The 19294-nt window shown below is 46.2% G+C and overlaps 1 protein-coding gene across 1 annotated transcript in view; it reads left to right on the top strand.

Moving 5' to 3' along the window:
* The window catches only part of LOC104527578 (protein phosphatase Slingshot homolog 2), a gene marked incomplete at its 5' end in the record, with an annotated part of 31647 nt that overhangs the window by 836 nt on the left and 11517 nt on the right, over positions 1-19294 (top strand). The window contains 8 exon segments of the mRNA XM_029085804.1: positions 4091-4155; positions 8686-8807; positions 11162-11230; positions 12008-12073; positions 13148-13342; positions 15206-15299; positions 15427-15555; positions 18409-18455. Of these exon segments, the coding sequence (XP_028941637.1) occupies positions 4091-4155; positions 8686-8807; positions 11162-11230; positions 12008-12073; positions 13148-13342; positions 15206-15299; positions 15427-15555; positions 18409-18455 (787 nt within the window).

The raw sequence follows: 19294 nt of genomic DNA on the forward strand, positions 1-19294 counted from the left end.
CTTTTGCATATGGGACAGGGACAGGAACAGAGAGGAGAGAGGCTGGAGTCAACTTTCTTTGCCAAAAAGTGACCGCCAAAAGCTGATTTGGTTTGGTTCTAGGTGTATATTTCTCTGTATTTTGATACTATCAGACTTTGATTTGGCTCTGCATCTGGCAGAGGTACCTACCTGATGACTGGTCCACCTCATAATCTCTTTCCAGACATCTTTATAGAAAAAGTGTAAGTCAAAAGGTAATTAATTCCATACTTCCCCCCAGACGTAGTACAAGCAGTACCCAAATTGCTTTGAATGAGATGCATTAACTACTAGTTATCAAAAGAAAATAAATTGTTCTGAAACTTAATTTAAAGCTGGCCTTTCTGGTCAAGAAATGAAATGGTCTTCAGCATGAAAGTAGAGTCAGCAGGCTTTTAAGAGCTTATCTTGGCCCGTCTGGGGTTTTAATCTCTCCAAAGTCCTCTGTGTAATTGAAGCCCAGGTCAGTTGCTGTCTTGGCTTTGCCTTGCAGAGGAGACCCACTGGATGGGTTTCCTTGTGAACCTGTGCGAGGCAGAGCAAACAGCTTTGAGTCTCTTACTGCCTCATCTCCTTGCCTACAGCTGATTTAGGTGAGGTCTGGAGACCTTGGCGGGAAATTGCCAAGTTGCCTGCCTAATCAGCCCAGAGTTTTTAGAAGCCAGGTTGCCAAGAAAGCAAATCTGATGTGTTGTAATTGCTTACAGCAAGATCTTTTGTATTTTAAGAGGCTGGATTGCCTAAGGGATGGGATTTTTGTTCTTAGGAGACTCTTTTTATTCCTGTCTCTTCAGCTTATGGGGTGAGATTTAATGAGACACCAATATGTGTCCTTTCCTCAGTTTCCCTGCTTGCCAAGTGATGTGAATGGTTCAGTATTTTATGGTGCTTGGAGATTTCACTGAAAATAGACCTTTGTATGAATGTGCACTATCTTTATTTTCTATGAACTTTTCTGATGTTCAGTATATGCCAGCAGACCAAGGCACCAAGGGATCAATGTGTCACCTTCCTGAGCAGAATGTGCCACCAAAATTAAAACAGTGATGTAGAGAGTGTGGCTCTGAGAGGTGAACTGGTCATTGGCAGTGAGCTGGCAGAGCGTATAGCAAAGAAAACTATCTCCTTTCTTGGGCTCTGATAATCTGTGCTCAACTTCCATTCCCATGTGTGTGTTGTGACTTATCTCTGGCATGCAAAATTATAAGGGGGGTGGGGAGTGGACATAACTTCCCAGTATGAAATTGCTGCCTATGGATGCAATAGTGTTTCAAGTGGCTACAGGAGCATTTCCTAGGAAGGTTGATTAACCTTCCCAACCTCCTTCTCTAATTCATCAGAGGTGCTAGAATCCAGCTAGAAGAGTAAATGCGTAACAGGAAATAATTAATGCTCACACCCATTTCTTTAATCATACGATCTTCAGCAGTGGAAATCACTAGTTGGCAGATGGACTAGATAAGGTACCAGCTGCCCACACTTCTCTCACTGGGCGGTCCTGTGCCACCTGGCTGTGGTCTGTTAGGGTGGTGGGCTTGCTTTTGTCCTTCAAAATCACTGAAGGAGGCCAGAAAAGGATGCAACTTCCCTGGGATTTTTGCCATCTCTGGGATACTGTAAATCGCTTTTAAGATCCCACTCTAGCTGATGTTTTACACCTAGCCTGCCAGCTCGAAGGAAACAAAAGCATCTGCCCATTGTGGGACAATGTGATAGGAAGCAGCAGTCATGCCATGAATGCCAGCGAAGCCAACAGCTCTTCACAGGATAGGATGTCATATCTTTGTGCTGATTCTGCCATGCTAAAACCTTTCCTTTGCTTTTTCTTAACCCAGGAAGCTTACAAAATGCCTTGTGTGTTTGGGGCTGAAAATGCTGCAAGTCCATTAAAGCTGGCCAAGGAAGCACTACTTGACTTTCTAGCCCTGGAGCTCTCAAGGCTGGCAAGGCAGGCTGGGGAACAGGGAGGAGTGCAATAAACTTCCTGAGGATGAGGGATAGTGGAGCTCCTTGACTGAGCCTTACAGAAAGGGTTGTCTTAGAAACTTCCTCTCTTTTTTTAAGTATTGAGATAATCCAGTAGTCCTGGTAGTGGTTATTTTAAACTCTGGAAACTTCAGCTCTTAAACTGGTTCTTGATGTTGAATTACTGGTGTCAATAGTTGGGAACTGTTCCACTGTGTGCAGGGAGAAACTGAGGTGAAGCATCTTTCATTTCAAGCTTGCCTCTGACATGTGAATGCCTCCTGAGTCAAATATTTGCTGGGCTCTTCCAGGCAACAGGCAGGAAGTGCCACCTGAACCAGAGGGACCTTTTCCTGTTGAGTCCAGTCTCACTGGTTCCCACCGCGCTGGCAGCTGAAACTTGCTGGAACTGAGCAGCATTGCCAAGACACTGCACTGGCGTTGACATCAGGAAATCCTGTTGCCCGCTGTCCCCCTGGGAGGACAAGTATCCAGTGGATGAGCTGGCCTTTCCTATGTTGCCCATCTCCCTCAATAATTGCTGTTTAGGGAGGCACGTGCCAGCCACTGCAGCACTGGGTACAGGGCCCTTGGGCAGGAAGTAGCTTCAGGTGCTTGTCACTTCTGGTACTTTGTATGTGACTTCCCTAGCACTGCAGAGTGCCTCAGTTTTTCCCACCACCAGTTAAAAATGCAGTCCCAGGGCACTGACTCATTCTCCATATACTGCAGTGTGTTTCAAGGAGGAAGGAAGGGGAGAACAGGGAATGCCGTGTCCTGCGTAGCCCCCTCCACACCAGCTTGCCTCTGTGCCATCAGGAGAGGCTGCAGCAGCCCTTCAGCCCTGCTGGTCCTCCAGCTGTAAAAATCATTTGGAAACTGGGTGCCATGCTCTCGCTGGGCAGCGTTTCCTTTCTTCCCCTTCCCTTAGGTGGCACTTCTGAATGCTGCTCCGTGCCCAAGGTTTCCTTATTTCCAAAAGTCTGTGAGGTAGCATGGAGTCTTTGCACCTCCAGTGAATTGGAAAGGGAGGTCAGGAAGGTGAGTCAGCCTTCCTAGGAAATGCTCTCGTAGCTACTCGTGCTGAATATTTACTCCAGCATTCGTGCTCTCCCCTGCAGTGTTACCTAAACTCATCTTCCCATCTGTGGGGGAGCGGGAGAGGGTGGAAGGGTAAAGGCTCCTCTTCTTGCTGTTCTGTGCCACCCACCTGGCAGCCTTGCACTCTCCTTTCTGGGAATGCAGATTAATTTGCCAGGTAATGATTGAAAAAAGAGCCCATTGCTGGAGGTACTACTGCTTACTGACTCTCTGGAGGTAATGCGCTTAGTGGAGAAGCTCTTGGCTCTCTGTGGGCCAGGTAGGAACGCTGAGAGGTCAGTGTGGCAGTATCAACAGGAAGGCATCTCACTGGTCTTTCACATGCTTGCTGCTTTAGGAACCTGGGACACTCAGCTCTTTCTAAGAAGACTTCAAAGTTGCTGTGTGACTGATTTTTAATTGTTTGTCTTTCAGTCTTCCTCAGCCTCACCAGTAAAAGCGTGGCCAGCATTTTCTAGGAAAAATTAAGGTTGTTGCTTGATTTTTCAGGTGACAATTCTTAGCTGCTTTTGGGTGGGGTTGGCACATACACATATGTGGGCATGTGCTGCTCTAAGGTGGGACTGAATCTCGCTTCAAAGGGGTTACTTTTGTCTCAGTAGTAGTTCTGCACTAAGTGATAAGTTGGTGTAAAAAAATTTACAGATTCCTGATTTGAAGCACGTGGTAGAATGAGATGTTGAACCATGGGGTGGGGTCCATTTCTACCTAGTTTGCCTTCTCTTTTAAAAGAACAAAGAGTACCAAAATGCTTTTTATTTCTGTTGAAAAGATAACAGGACTTAGCAGGAGAGAGCATGGTGAGATGGGAACACGGGAGCACATGGAGCAAAGAGCAGCTGACTAAGAGATGGAGTTTTGTCATGTCTGAGTGGGTGGAAGTGACAACGCTCACGGTGACGTGTCAGGTTTCTTGGTGGACATTTTCTTTGGCTGCACAGCCAGGAACTTGCATGTGATTTAAAGCTATTTTTGTGCATTCACCTTTCCCTCTTTCCTGCAGGGGATCTCCAGCAACACCTGCAGGCCATGTTCATACTGCTCCGCCCAGAAGACAACATCAGACTGGTAGGTTGGCTTTATGCTTATCTGCTGTTAATGAATAGAAAGGTTAAGTTCCACTTGACAAATACACCTGTGTAACTCATGAAAGCAGTGGTGCGTGTATGTTGGAGTGGTTTCATCAGTGGGTTTGGGAAGTCTTCTTTGAACCACAAAGACAGAAAAACAGTTGATTATGAAAGGCCTGCTTATTTGGTTGTTCAGTGAGACAAACTGGCTAGAAGACTGAACCAGGTACTGACTACTCACGCTTTCGGAAAAGAACTATAACAATTGCCAGAGAGGCTGGGTAGATTAGCTTGGTGTCCTGTTTAAATCAAGAGTAGATGACTTATATCTGACCAGTGTGAACACCTGCCCTTCCACGTTAGTTCATTTGTGTTCCTCGCTCTGCTCTCCTAACTTGTTGCATCCCAAAAGGCCGTGGTTCATCAGGAAGGAGCATGTGGGATCCCCATGTAGGTAGGCACCTATATTCAACCTTGTCTTTCTGCTTGTTGGGATTGTTACCTCCTATAATGAGGTAGTAAAAATGAGGCATTGCTGTTTATGGCATTGATATGCTGTCCTAAAGACCTCCAGAAGCCAAAGAAGAGCAGTGAGGAATTTGTCTAGGACATACTGAAGTGCTCTGCAAGGTCAGGCATGACAAGTGTATCTATATCTCTCATCACTCAGTAGCCTGAAGTTTCTTTCCTGTGTTGTCTTGGTGCTTCTTAGCAACGTATGCCCTAAGTAGGACTGCCAGCATCAGAAGTGTTATTCTGGCACCTCTGGTTTGCTGAATCCTCCTGAGCTGTGCTCATCGTACGAGTATAGCTGGGAAACAGCCAAGGTTACTATGGAATGCTTTAACTTTAAAAAAAGATCGCTGAAAATAATTTGCCATAAGCAAACTAAAGGACCTACTCCCAAACTTCATCAGGCACACCTTACTGTCACTAAAATCGCAGTGAAAGTGGTGGGGATGGGGGTTCTCCATGCTTTTCAAAATCTGAGGCAGGGTTAGAACATTGGAAGCTATTGAACAAGTCATTGTTCAGCAATATCACTGGCTACATTGTGTGATTTGGGACAAATTAGCCTTAACAGCTGAATAAGGACTTTGTGGGCTGAGACATAAACCCTTTTGTTCAGAGCTGCATTTGGAATGCTGAAATCTTGCGTGAGGTTAAGTTCGATAGTCTACTTGAATTTAATTGATTCTTGACGAACGAAGGGTGCGCTGAGCTGCAATGGACTCTCTCATAAAATAGTAGATACAAATGAGATTTGAAATATAAACAGTATGGAGAGAAATGCATTCTCTTCTTGTGTTGGCTGCTGTCATTCAGAGGGCAGACTTCACAGCTCAGAGGGCAGCAAAGAAATCTAATCCTCTATATATTTACACTTAAAATTTGGAACAACTCTTTTTTTCTGTTGGAGCTATTGGCAGAGTTTCGTAACCTTCCATGGGAGCAGGATTGGAGCAATGGTACCAGTGTAAGATCAGTAGGAAGGAGAGAAAAATGAGTTTAAAGGGTACAAACTGATTGAACATAGTCCTGTAACTCAACAGAGCGGGGACTTGTTCTCTTACACTTCTTCGTTAATAAAAGATTTCAGAAAGTTGAGTACTTTTTTAGTCTTCAAATCAGATATTTCAATGAGAAATGTGTTCTTGTATGAAACACCTGCTGTCATGTAGCATAAAAAAGATGAAAGGTCAGCATGAACTTACCTCTTGGAATGTGCGGTTCATAAGGGCTGATAAAATACCACATCACACTTCCAATGAAATAAGAATGCAGCAGAAGATAAAGTTGGCTTGTGTTTAGGTGAGCCTAGAACTAAGAAAAATGTTGCTGGCCCTCAAAGGACTAAGGAAAACTTCTTGTTCATGAACAGACTATAAATAACCTCCTCAAATGGAGGAGAAAGCTAGATGAGCTGTTGAAAAAGAATCTTCCATCTCATCATAGTCCCTGAAGCTAGGCCATCCTCCCTAGATTGAGTGGGATTTCAAATATCTTCTTTTAAAAAGTGTCAGACCACTTGGTATGCTCCTACTGTTGGGTGAACATATGAACTAGAGCTTAATGAAAAGTTTAGAGACCAATTTGTGATTTGATGGGCATGTTGGAGTACTCATAGTAACTTTTGAGGTTGGCTGGTTTAGAATGTCAAGTTTCCTGTTTTATTATTCTAGTAAATTTAGCAAAACACATCATCTGCTCCAATCATGGTTCTTTGCTTTGTGGTAAGGGTGTGTTAGATCTAGAGAGCCGCAATAAGCTATGCCCTGTTTCTCTTAATTGGTCCTCCAAAAATCCCACCGCAGTGACTTGAAGCTGTGTGACCTTTGGCTGTGGTTTGTCTAGCCACGTTCTAAAGGGTCTTGTGTTAAGACCACACTTCCCGTTACTGCTAGCCAAATTGGTTTAGCAAAGTAAGTTAGATTATGTTAATCCTCTTGCTGCTGGACTGTCCTCAAGAGAAGCAGAACAGAGCTCATGTGTGGATGCCCTGGACACAGCAGCTGTTGTCTGCTTGCTCCCATTTTAGGCAAGTCTTTGTTTCTGTTTGAAGTTTGGTTCCAAATGTAGATAATGACTTTAACCACCAAGACCTTGGTGATTGCTTGCTCTTCTAGGTTGAAGAGCACCCTTTCTGTTTTGCTACAAGTGGTTAGTTGTAGAAACAGCCGTCTTTGGCAGAATTCACATCTTGAAGGCCTGACCACTTTGGTTCTCCGTGTTTCCCAAGGAATCCCAGTGACTCAAGGAGCAAGAAGGAAACTAAGGCTGGTTTTAGCATGACTTATCCTAAAGAGATGGGATGGGGCACAACCTCTCGCTGTACAGAGCACGTCTATCTGCTGGCCTCAGCATTTGGGTAGTTTCTGTTAGTCTTCAGTCCCATTGGACAAGTCTAGAAGACATGGTCAACACTGTCTCCTGCCTGCACTTGCTGTTCCGCCCCCATCACTAGAGCTGCTGCTCCCTGCAACACCACTGGGAAGCTTTTCCTGCCGCTCTCAGCGTAGTCTCCCGCGGTAGAGCACTCCTGTGAAGCACAGGAGCTTTTTTTTAAGGATAAGGTAACTGTTTAAACTGGCTTTCTGAGCCATAAACTCCTGTGGGCCACCAGGAAGTGTCTACACAAGCAGTGGCTCAAGAGGGCTGCTGGTGTTTGAGGAGTTCAGGATCAGTTTGCAAAGAATGTCTAACACCACTTTGATCTTTAACCGTCGGGTCACGAGGAGTTTAAACAACTGGGTTGTGTTGCAGCAGGATTGTCCACAGCACAGGGCAAGGTTGGGCTGTGATGGCTCCTTCTTGCCTGTGTTTCCTCTCTGTAGGCCCTGCTCAAAGTTCAAGAAGCAGTTTAACAATAAAGTAAACACTGAAGCCAGACAGCGTCTTGGGGTTGGATTAGGCTGCCCAAAGTTACGATTCAGTATGCATGGTTAAGACACTTCCTTTCTAGGGATGTCAGATGTTCTCTAGTTGAGATCCTGCAACTAAAATAACTGCAAATGCCTTGGAACAGAGTCCAAAAAGCCTTGCAAGTGAAGACTGCCTACTGCAGATGTTTAGAGGCAAAACCTAAAACGCTGAGCTCTCTTCCCTGGGCTCCTCACTAACCAGTGGTCTTTCTGTAAGAAAACTTGCTGGAGTCACTTCAGTTCTCGCTTCCTTGTGGCTTCTGAAGGAGCATTACATTTCTGTGTAGCCTTTCAGGAGCTTCAGTGTTGGTTTGATGCCCACAACTTAGTTGCACAGCTGCTTTCTGAATGCCAGCAGTAGTATTTGATTTGGGGGAGTTGGGGTGAAATTCAGGCTTCCTCCAGTCCTGCTGGGTTTCTCTTTTTGGCACTGGAGTGCATGTTGTGGTAGGAGTAACAATGCACAACTTTTTCCTCTTCTTAGCAATCTGAATCCAACCATGGGGACTCCTTAATAATAGAGAAACCTTTTCCTGCCAGCTGTAAGGCAGTAGGGTTGCTTCTGCACTGGGCAAGTTGCTGGAAAAATTCAAATTACCAGCAGGAAACCTCATATAATTTAAATCCTGATTGTCCAGCTGTCTGGGAAGGTGGTAGAAAGAGTCTTGTTGGAGCTGTTGCAGCACACAAGGAAAGTTCTAGCTCTTTGGATAAAGTCCTCTGTGAGGTAGAGACCACTTCAGCACCCAGCTATCTCTCGTGTAATGCTGCGTGAAGCTAACTAGACTGGGACCAGTCGGAGGACTGTGACAGCCAGCCTTGTCAGCTGCTGGTTAAACACAGCCTTGGTGGGACAGAGCAGGCCTGCAGCAAGGTGTGCAGGAGGCACCAGGAACATCCCAGCTGTTGAGGCAAGCACTCTTTGAGAGAGTAAGTCTCTTCTTCCTCTTCTGCTGGTGACCCAGCTGAGAAGGACGGGCCATCGTACTAGTGCACACTGCGTCACTGCTTCTGCGCCTGTCACTCAGCATGAAAAGGTGGCTTGTCAAGGTAACAGCGTGTGTTTTGCTGGCTGCACTGCTGATCTCTCCCCTTCCTTTCTTTAGGCTGTAAGACTGGAAAGTACCTACCAGAACCGCACTAGATACATGGTAGTAGTGTCCACCAACGGCAGACAAGACACCGAAGAGAGCATTGTCCTGGGGATGGATTTCTCTTCCAATGACAGGTACTCGCAGCATCCAGGTGGGGCAAGTCCTTGTCTTCAGCCATGTGTTGAGTAAAGTGTAGAAACCACTTTCTGCTGTTCATGCTTTCTGGGGATAGACTGCTTCAGATTTTCCAGCCTAACACCTTTTTTGACACCTGGAACTCCCCTTTTATTTCTTGAACGGAGGTGGAAAATGGAAGGCAACAGCACAGCTCCCAGCCTAAGGCTTGTGTGAGGACATCAAGTGCCCTTAAGTGTCTCTGATGGTGAGGTCCCTAAGCCTTGTGTCTGTATGCCAGAGATGGGGACAACTTGTGTGCAAAAAAAGAAAAAGCTGCCATTAGAGAAGCTGGACATGAGGGTTCAGGAGAGCAGCTAATAAGAAGGTGACTGTCAGGCAGCCCATGGCCCAGAGGGCCTGATGAGAATGTCAGGGTTGCTGATGGCAGATCTTACACCACATGTACTCTCCCCAGACATCAGTATGTCATCAGAGTGTAGTGCTTTTGCTTCATTCATTTAAATTGCTGCTGACCTCTCCAAAAACCTGCAGAATGTGACTGGGAAGCAGCTTTTGCTGCTGAAGTTACTGGAGGCAGGACCATCAGCAGCTTCACAGAGAGGGCATGGAGGCACATGGCTCTTTTGAAGAGTTGTAAGTAAATCTTGACCTATGCAGGGAAAGAAAAACCTGGATGTTCAAACCATTTGGGAAGTTTTCATACACCTGCTTAGTTCTAGCACAACTGCTACAGGAATGACTCTTGCTTCTGATCCTAGTCAGTAGAAATTACTTTCAGGTAGTTAACAGGGTCACTAGAAAATCTTTTTGAACTGTTTGGCTAAGAAATGGCCTTCCAAGCAGCCTGCTGATCACAACAGCCACCATGCTGAATTTCAAGTGGCTTGATTTGGATGCTCAGCTCAAGTGATGCCTGCTAAAAAGGGGGACCAGCTTGATGCTGCCGCTGGCTCCCTTCCTGCGCACGTGTGCACAGCTGCAGCTCAGAGATGCTCTTGTGGTAGGGTAAGAATAACTTGTCCTTGCACAGGTTGTTGTGAGCTTGGTATTGGCTGTGATACACCAGCACAGCCACCTTTGATAACTGAGAGCTCACTGGTATTCAGTCTCTAATAACATAGCAGGGTCATTTTAGCTTTCTGCTAGAGTTACTTAGGTTCTGGATGGTCAGTCTGATACACCCTCCCCTAGCCCACTTGGTATTTATAACTCAATGTAGACTTGTTGCTATGGTCTCTGATAAGCGCTCGCTGAACAGTATCACTAAAAATACCCCGGCCACCTTGGGAAGCCTTTTAAAAACGTATCTTTCCATGAGCTCATCTCATGTTGTCAACAGAAATAGCTGCGTGCCACAATGTCTCCTTGTGCTGGGCACCAGTCGCTCCGAGGTGCGTGCATTTACAGGGCTTCATGTCTGCTGACCCTCCAAAGCCTCCAGTCTCGCCCTCTTCCCCCACCTCTCTGAGCTTCAGGGACTGACGGGGGGTGTTAGGACTTGTGGCAATTTGAGAGCAGTTAGTGCAAAGCAGAAGAACAGGAGGTGGTTGAATCCAATTCTTAGAGTTCAAGATGCTGCTTTGATTATGGACCAGTTTTACAGCTTTATGTGATTCAGATTTTTCATTTGACAACTTGGTGCAGGTTGTGTTGGGGTTCCCCTGCCCTTGCCTTTTTTTACATCACTGGACTTGTGCTTTTAACTTGGCTTTTTGCTCAGCCTTACAGAAAGCAGGTGACTGTGAGGGCACAGAGGTTGAAGCAGCTGAGAGAGGAGTTGGGTTTGCCAAAAGGTGTCTGTCCCAGCTGGTTGTTGTGCTCATCCTTGAGGTGTGGGAGGGAGAAGGAGCAGGAGTCAACAACGGGTGACAGACTGTCATTGCTAACCTACCATGCTGCCAGTCACCCTGCTGTTACACTAGACTGATCCCAGTTCCCAGCAGCTGTGGCTGAGGGACAAACAAGAAAACAAAGCTCTGGATTGCAAAATCAGAGCTAGAACCAAACCACTTGAGCCTGAGAGGGACTAATCTGTAAAGAAAGCCTTGAGCTCGCTGAAGACTGTGAGCCCCCTCTGACCTTCAGCACAAAGCTTGCTGCTTCTGAATCCTGTTTGCTCTTCTCCTGGGTGTGTGTTAACCCTTTAAGCTCACTTCAAGGAATACTGCCGTACCCTGTGTCTGGTTAATGATCCTTGCTGGACACCTGTAGAACAACATTGACTGTCCCTGAAGCAACGTTGAGATTTTTCATTTTTTTTCTAAGTGCAAATATCTGCAACCATAGCTGTGAAATTAGAGTAATAGCATGGTGCTGTAGTAGATGGCTGACTTTCTTTTTCTTACTACAGTAGTACTTGTACAATGGGCCTGGTGCTGCCGCTGTGGAGCGACACCTTGATCCACCTGGATGGGGATGGGTGAGTGTCTTTTGTATGTTCTAGGTCAGTAACAGAGGGTCTCCATGTGTTGGCTTACAGCACGGTATCTGGAGAAGGATTCAAATGATTGCAGAGCCCTAACAGGTCCAGCAGACCTCCTGCTGTTGACCTGTATCGAGTTAGTAGGCTCAAAGGCCCTAAATCAGAGTGGTTGTGGCAGGGAACACCAATAATTGACTTATCTGTGAATAAATACGCACTGAGACAGTGGCTTGTGTGTGTGTTTAAGCTGGAGTAAAGGAGCTTTTACTGGTGAGTGGGTGTGCAGTGAAAGCTCCTTAAAGGGATCTCATTATGTGTTCCTGCATCATGCTTGCAGCAGGCAGCGTTCGGCTGAACATGAAATAAGAATGGTGTTTCTCTGCCAAATAGACACCTGACTTGCAGACTCCTGTTTGTGCCAGTTACAAAGGCTGTCCAGTGCAGTGCGTGGAATGACTTTTCTTTCCTTGGTAGCTGCCCCAGGATCACTTTAGCTGGACTCTGTTGCTCCCAGCTGTGGCACTGAATTTGTGTTGCCAAGGTAAACAGCACAGCCCAGTACTGTTCCACTGTTTTAGTTTCATTCCCAAAAAGCAGCCGCTTTAAAAAGTTATCTTGGAGCTTTTAGCATGCTATTTTGATCTGCTCACTAGCTGAACTCGGCAGTGTGTGCGTAGGGCTGCTCCTTTGCTGTTCTAACGTGCTACAAACAGTTATTAACTGAGAAGTTGCTTTGGGGACACATATTTACTGTGCCTTTTTTCCTCTCTCCAGAGGGTTCAGCGTATCGACAGATAACAGGGTTCACATATTCAAGCCCGTGTCTGTACAGGCAATGTGGTACGTACTTACTATCATCTATCCTAGTCATCCTTTTTCCAAGGTATTTTGGCTGTTTGAGCTTTTAAAAAGCAGGTGCTGCTTTGCATTATTGGTATCTTGAGACCTACTCGAGCAACCAGAAGTCTCCTTCAGAGACAGGGAAGGAAGTTGGATACCAAAGAAAAAAAACACACAGGTGCTGGTGTGCAGCAGTGAGTTTCTAATACTCTAATACTAAGGATTCGGTAATTTTCCTTGCAAAGGGCTGCTGCTTTGAATCTCTCCAAAGCAAAATTGCTTTGAGCATTTGTTTTAAATACTTTATTATTATTATTATTAGACATAAATAAGGAAATACATGCTGTGCATATATTAGGAGTCTCTTGTCTCCAGTGAGACATGTTCATTGTGATAGCGAGAAGGAAAGAGAAGCTGCCCGCATTTTACTTTCCTTTTAGGGTGGCTCATGTAAGAACGTAGTTGCCATGAAAGTATTTCTGGCTCAAGCTTCTTTGCATTGCAGAAATACATCGCCTGTCAGGGTGTCATGCTACTGTGTCACCCCAGTGATTTTGACCTGGATCTTTCTGATCCCAGTCAAAGATTCAAACAAGCTAAAAATAGGAGAGGGGGATTTGTTTCCCAGCAGCAGCTGAAGAAACTTCTGACATGCCTCATGCAGTGAGAGAGGGAAGACACCTAAACACCTCAGTCAAGTCAGGTCCTAAACCCTTACTTGTGCAGCTCTCCATGTCTCATTCCCGGGTGTCCCTGCACGCAAGGGAGCTGGAGCCAGAGACACAGGTGCCTCTGCCCTCTGAATGGTGGGCACCAGCAGAAATTGAATTGCACCAACCTGAACTGCTACCCAGGCTTGTCTCGGTGTACTGCAGTCACAACACGCGAGCTCTTGCAGCGTGTGGTTATCCACACCCTTGCAGGACAGTCTCTGCTCGGTGCCGAGGGCTGTTGCCTATGGGGTTTGTACCAACTGATGGGATGTGAACAGCATCCTGGATTTGGCTGCTGCTTTGTGCTCAATACCAGCCTGAGGAAGAAATTACAATCCTGCAAGTATTTTTCCCTTTCTAGGTCTGCTCTGCAGAGTTTACATAAGGCTTGTGAGGTGGCGCGAAGCAACAATTACTACCCAGGGAGCCTGTTCCTCACATGGGTCAGTTACTATGAGAGCCATATCAACTCCGACCAGTCATCCGTCAACGAGTGGAATGCCATGCAAGATGTCCAGTCCCATCGACCCGACTCACCTGCCCTCTTCACAGATGTGTAAGTTGGTCTGACTCTGCTGAGCCAAAGTGTTTGGCTGTCAAGCACTGCAGTGTCCAAATGAGGAGACAGTTTCAACAAGTGATTACTCTTAATTAGGTATTAATGAGGAGAGGTTTCCTATTCCAGGTAATAGCCAGACCCCTGATTAGATAAACATCAGCACTGGAAGTTTAGCCCTCCTGGGGCTCCTTTCCATCTCCTGGAGCCTCTGTTTTCACTCTAGTTGTTTACCTTGAGCTTTAGGCTTGCAGGTCTTTGCTTCTTCAAGGTAAGTCCCATGTTACTAGTGCGAGAGAGGTGTGGTGTATTCTGCTACCTAAGCCTTCCTCTCTGCTGGTTTTGTCCTCTGTTTTCCAGGCCTGGTGTCTCCTGGAAGGAACAGGTTTCTCTGGACTTTGCCCATACACTGTCATGTGTCTGAGCACATGTTTAGAGTACTGGCCTTTTTTTCCTTACTCAGTACATTTTGCTGTAAAATGAAGTGTTTGTGTATGGACTCCTGAGACTGGGAGCTCAGAAGCATCCTCATAGGCATCCATCTGATACACCTAAGAGTGGGGACAAAGAGCAATGCAGTTTTTCATCATTATGAGGAGCTCTGCAAATGTGGAACAGGACAGTATATAGGTCCCAAGCTGTCTCTAGCTAAATGCTTGGATGTCTGGTGATATATGGCCCGAAAGAGTGGCTGAGGTAGATAGGTAGACAGTTTGGAAAGACAAAATTTATAGACTGTATCGACATTCAAGGTTTACAACCCCTGTAATTAGTAATTGCTGATGGTAATGATACCATATAACCTCAGAGGTAGTCTGTGTCCAGATGTGATGCCAAGCGTGAGGGCTTAGTTGCTGAGATTGTAACTGGTTTGTAGTAGAAGAAATTACTTCACTGGCCCCAGCTGCTTTCCCAGTATAATAGGGCCATTGGTTGATTTATGCTCTCAAATATTTCCTGTTGTTAGAGTTCAGTGAGTGAATAATAATGCTAAGCAGTTGTTCAGCTGTGAACAAGTCTTCACACTTGATTGTTTTTTAATGTACAAGGAGGGTGGCTGAAAAGTTTTGGCAGGCTGTCAGATTAATCTTCTCTTGTAGCTTTTCATATATAAATTTTATGGAATCCCCCCCCTTTCCCTGATGGCAGCAATTGAATGATTTCCTGGGGACACCTAGGCAGCATTCTCTTAATTGAGTCCTGAAATAATGCATGAGGTTAAAAGGACCAGGAACTTTCCTGATTTTTATTTGTGAACCAGCAGTTGGACACTTGTAAAGCAGAGAAGTGTTTGTGCAGTGGCCATCCTGGCAGCCTTCCAAAGAAACAGAAAGGTGGTGCAAGATGTTAGTGCTGGGTCCCTTCTAAAGATGATGGGTGAGACAGCTCTGTGCTGCTGCTCTGTTGCAACTTCCCCTGGTGTTAGTCAGGCTATTTTTGCAGCTGGTGATAAGGCCCCTGGCAGCAGAGGCTGGAGGAATGCGCAGAGGCTTAGCTGCCCTCGTCTCTCCATGTAAGGAGCTTTGGAGCTGTTACCTTTCCAATAAAGGTAGGGGGAGGCTTAGATATTGCTCCAGAGAGTATAATGCAGCCTTCCCAATTTAAATTTTACCAAATACCAGAGGTTCTCTGGATGACTACAATGGATTAGAAGCATTCAATTGGTCTCTTTCGTATACAACTGGGAATCTAAACTGAACTTTACAGTCACCTGAATTCCCTCCAGCTGAGGATGGGCTTGAGGGAAGCAACGTGAGTATCTGAGGCTCTGCAGAGTATCCAGTCTATACAATACCTGTTTAAAATGTGCCATGAGTCCAATTTGTTTCCATTCCCAGTAACTCTGTTGCTTTCTTCTGATAGCCCAACTGAGCGGGAACGCACGGAACGGCTAATTAAGACCAAGTTAAGGGAGATCATGATGCAGAAAGATTTGGAGAACATCACGTCAAAAGAGGTGAGCACTGAGGGAACAGCACTGGGAGTGCTGTTGTGCAAACTAGAGAGCTCTGTACTTTATCCTGTGAAGAAAGGCCAGAACAAAAGCTTCATATGGCTTCCTTGTGTTCCTCCTCCCCACCTAGATACGCACTGAGCTGGAGATGCAGATGGTGTGTAACCTGCGAGAGTTCAAAGAGTTCATTGACAATGAAATGATAGTGATCCTGGGGCAGATGGACAGCCCCACACAGATATTTGATCATGTCTTTTTGGTAAGTCTAACAGTGAATTCAAGAGTAAACTTGCCTGACACTTCTCACTATGTCTTGGTTAACACAGAGGGCTCTGGAGGAACTTAAAGGATCTCTGAAGGAGAGATTGGCTGATCCTGGGGTTACATATTCTTAAGCAAAGCACTAGTGCTATTGAACACGAGCAGCCTGGCTTCTTGGCTGTGCTAGACTTTGCCATACAACACCAGCCAAGCTGTAGACCTTGTCACTAGAGGATGAAAGGGAAAAAGTCTTTAATTCTGACTACTTCTCTGGGCTTTTTCCGTTGACCTAAGACCAGTTTTGTAGCGTTAACTGTCTGGGGTACCCACACACCAAGTTCTTGGAGCATATGTGTGTTTGGGAAGGACATAACTACAGGAAAGAGGGAGGGGAGCTGTTGGGGAGAGCTGTGTAACATTCAGATGGAATGACATTCTTGTAACATGGAAAGCTCCAAGTTCATGTGATCCAGGAGGAACAGAGGAGCTTAACAAAGAATCCTGAAGATAAGTCACTTAAGGAAACATAAACATTTTGCCTTTTAATGTTTTGCTTGCTTAGTTGCCCTTCATTGCTGCTGGGGCTTGTCTAATTACTGCACCTCCTTCTGGTGAGTCAGCACTCCGCTGGATTTCCCAGCCCTGAAGCAACGGACACAGGTTTGGTTGGGCTGTCTAGCCTATGAAGTTGGCTCAACTTTAAACAAAGCCATTCCTCTTGGACCAGCTGGTCTTTCCAAATAGAGAGGGCCTCTCCCAGTCTCCTGAAGCTTAGTGCCGTGGCTCAGAAGGGATGGTGTATGTTACTGTGAGCGCTCCCAAGAAATTGTGATGGGGTAGAGCCAGGAAACTTGAAGTACCTACGATGTAATGGATTTTCTTTTTCACAGGCTGTGTTCTCCAGAGAGAGCGAGAGAGACCTGTGACAGGCTTATAGTGCTAGTCAAAAGCAGTACAGGCAGTTCAGTCCACTGCAGGGCTTGGAATCATGACTCTTGAGTGCATTTAGTAGGAACAAGACCTTTAAAACAAGGCTTGCAGGCAGCATGAAGAGCAGCTGTGGCTAATGTGTGGAACAGAAATATTTGCAAAGCAGCTCTCTTGGTGAGGATCAGTGAGTGCTGCTGGGGCTGGGCATGACCTTAATTTGGGAGTGTGTATACTGCGAGGCAAAGTCGTGCAGTGGGGTCTCTGGAAGATGTGGAGCTGTTTCCTTTCCAGGTGGAGGCAAGAGCCCTGTGGGGTCCTACTCAGGGAATGCTAAAATAACTGAGCAGGAAATAAGGGACCTGATGATGTTGGTGATTGTGGATCAAAGGAGAGAAGAAAAGACTTTCACTGCTGCAGCATTGTTCTCCATACCTGTGGAAACTAGTGGTTCCCAGGCCTGAATTAAATTATTCTTCCTCAGCCAGAAAGGGACAACATGAAGCTAAGTCAGTCTAGGGAGTTAGGGTGAATATGGCAGGGATCAAAATATGTTTGTTGTCAGATAGTGAATATCAAAGCCCCAGCTCTGGACTTTGCTGGGATTGACCTGATCTGTGGCTGAAGGCGATGGATTCTGTTGAAATCTGGGTTACCATGGCATGTAACATTTGCCTCTTTATTCTGCTTGAAATTCAGAGTCCCATCTGTGCTGTGCTTGAATGGTGTCCTCATTATGATGGTTTCTCTTAGGAAGTAGTTCAGTTTGGGAAGAACTAGCTGCTTTTTCTTTGTTGTATTCCTCAGTTGTCAAGGCAAGACAACAGACTTCTCCCCAGCAGCTACCTGAATAGTCACGCAGCCCTTTCATGTGCCTGTACGTCTAGACGCAGGCTGTGAGTGCTCAGGACTATTCTGCAAGTGCTGTCATGGGCGCAGGTGGGTGCCTCTGAGTCAGAGCTCCTGGAGCTCCCCCATCTCAGACACAGGGTGCCTGCCCACGCTTTCTGGGGCAAGCAGCAACCCATCCTCTGGGTGGACACTGCTTCTTCTGCAAGACTGGGAGGTTCCCGCTCTCGGGCTGACAGGGTTTGCAGGCAGGCAGTGGGTATGCTCCAAGGGCCAGCTCACCCTAGCTGTGCTTCTCCTGGCCCTGGAGTGATGTGGAAGCTTGTGCTGTTCTGCTGGTGATGATAGTTTTGCCTGGGTCCCTCTTGCTCCTTCATCTGAACCATCTTTCTATTTAGGAGCTATTTTAGGGCTGGGAAGCAGATAGCTTGTGTGCTTTAAATTTTGAAGGAAGCCTTTGAGTTGTTTTGTCCTCAGTCAGGGTTTGTGTGTTTGAGCAGGAAACAGGCAGCTTGGAGGCCCTCAGCGTGCTGCAGAGAAGAGGGTTAGCTAGTCAGGGCTAAATGTGTTTATTTCTCTGCTCACACAGGCTTTGAACGTGGGGAGAAGAGGTGTAACCCAAGTGAGGTGTAACCCAAGTGAGCTTATGGTGTTGCTGCCTTTGATGTGTGAGATGGGTGTTTCATGTATAAAGAGCACCTGGATGGTTTTTAAGTGCAGGCAGTCTCTCTTCTGTGGGGTAGCACTGGCAGCAGCCTCCGGGGAAAGGGTGGAGTGGTCTCGTCTTTGCTGAGGTTGATTCGTCAGCGGTTTGCAGGAAGTACCAGCATATGGTGCTGGGCTCCTGCTTTGTAGAGCTACTTGTTGCTTCAGAATAGATCTGGTTAATGGGGTGAGATTAAGGTGCTGAACATCAGCCCTGTTACTGTTCTTTTACTCAAAAGACCCCCTAGCTCTCCAACACTGGCTGGCCAGCGTCCTCCTCCAGTTCACTGGTGACAATCCCTTCCTCCAGCCATTGTCTGGCCATGCCTTTCTTCTGGCTGATGTGTCCCTTGGCATGTTTTCCCTGCAGGGCTCGGAATGGAACGCCTCCAATTTGGAAGACTTGCAGAATAGAGGGTAAGTAGCTTCAGGCCATGAGCTTAAAAGCAAGAGCCTCAACACTTGTCTAAGCAACAAACTCTATTCCGTACCTGCTGTGTAACCTGAGTTTTACTTAAGGGTTTGCAGATCTGAACAAGCTCCTGCTTCCTCCAAACTCTGCGTCCCACAAACAAGCACCCTAAAGTAAAAGAATCTTGTTCCCTGACCTTGCCTGACATCCTCTTGGTGAACAGAGGAAGCCAGCAATCTCATAGCTAGAAGTAGCAAAAAGCTACAATTACTGAACTGGATGCTGCGTGGTTGGCTCTGTGCCCTCTGCTCCAGCCCCTTGTTCTGGACTGAGGTCTCATGATTACAGAGGCACTTTGGAGTCTGGACCTCCGGACTGTGGCAGGAAGGAAAATATGTAAAAGAACATTTGTTGCTTTGAGAGGGGCCCAGTGGAAGTAAAATCCTGTAGCTCTCAGGCTTAGCACTGATGGGTTAGAATGTCCTTTCTCTAGGCCAGGTGGATCTAAGCACCAAGATTTTGCAATTAAATCATTATTTATGTGTTTGGCTTATTTGTGCCAATCCAGTGGAAAAAAGCTAATCACTGCTGAATTGAATTGATAACATACTTGTGTACTTCAGAGAATCAGCCTGGCAGAATTGACTCTCCTCATTCAGCTTAGGGTCTGCTGCAGCTTCTTTGGGTCAGACAGGTCCTACTTGCCTGCCAGTGATCTCATACCTGCTAGGAAAGAGATGTCACTCCCTTGCAGTGCTCTTGTTCTGTCTGATATCTCAGCATGAGTGCAGTTTATAAGCATCTTAGGAATAACCCTCAGGGCTAAAAATACTGGATGTAGTGT

Source organism: Antrostomus carolinensis, unplaced genomic scaffold (genome assembly GCF_000700745.2).
Source record: "Antrostomus carolinensis isolate BGI_N321 unplaced genomic scaffold, ASM70074v2 scaffold25107, whole genome shotgun sequence".
Classification (NCBI taxonomy): domain Eukaryota; kingdom Metazoa; phylum Chordata; class Aves; order Caprimulgiformes; family Caprimulgidae; genus Antrostomus; species Antrostomus carolinensis.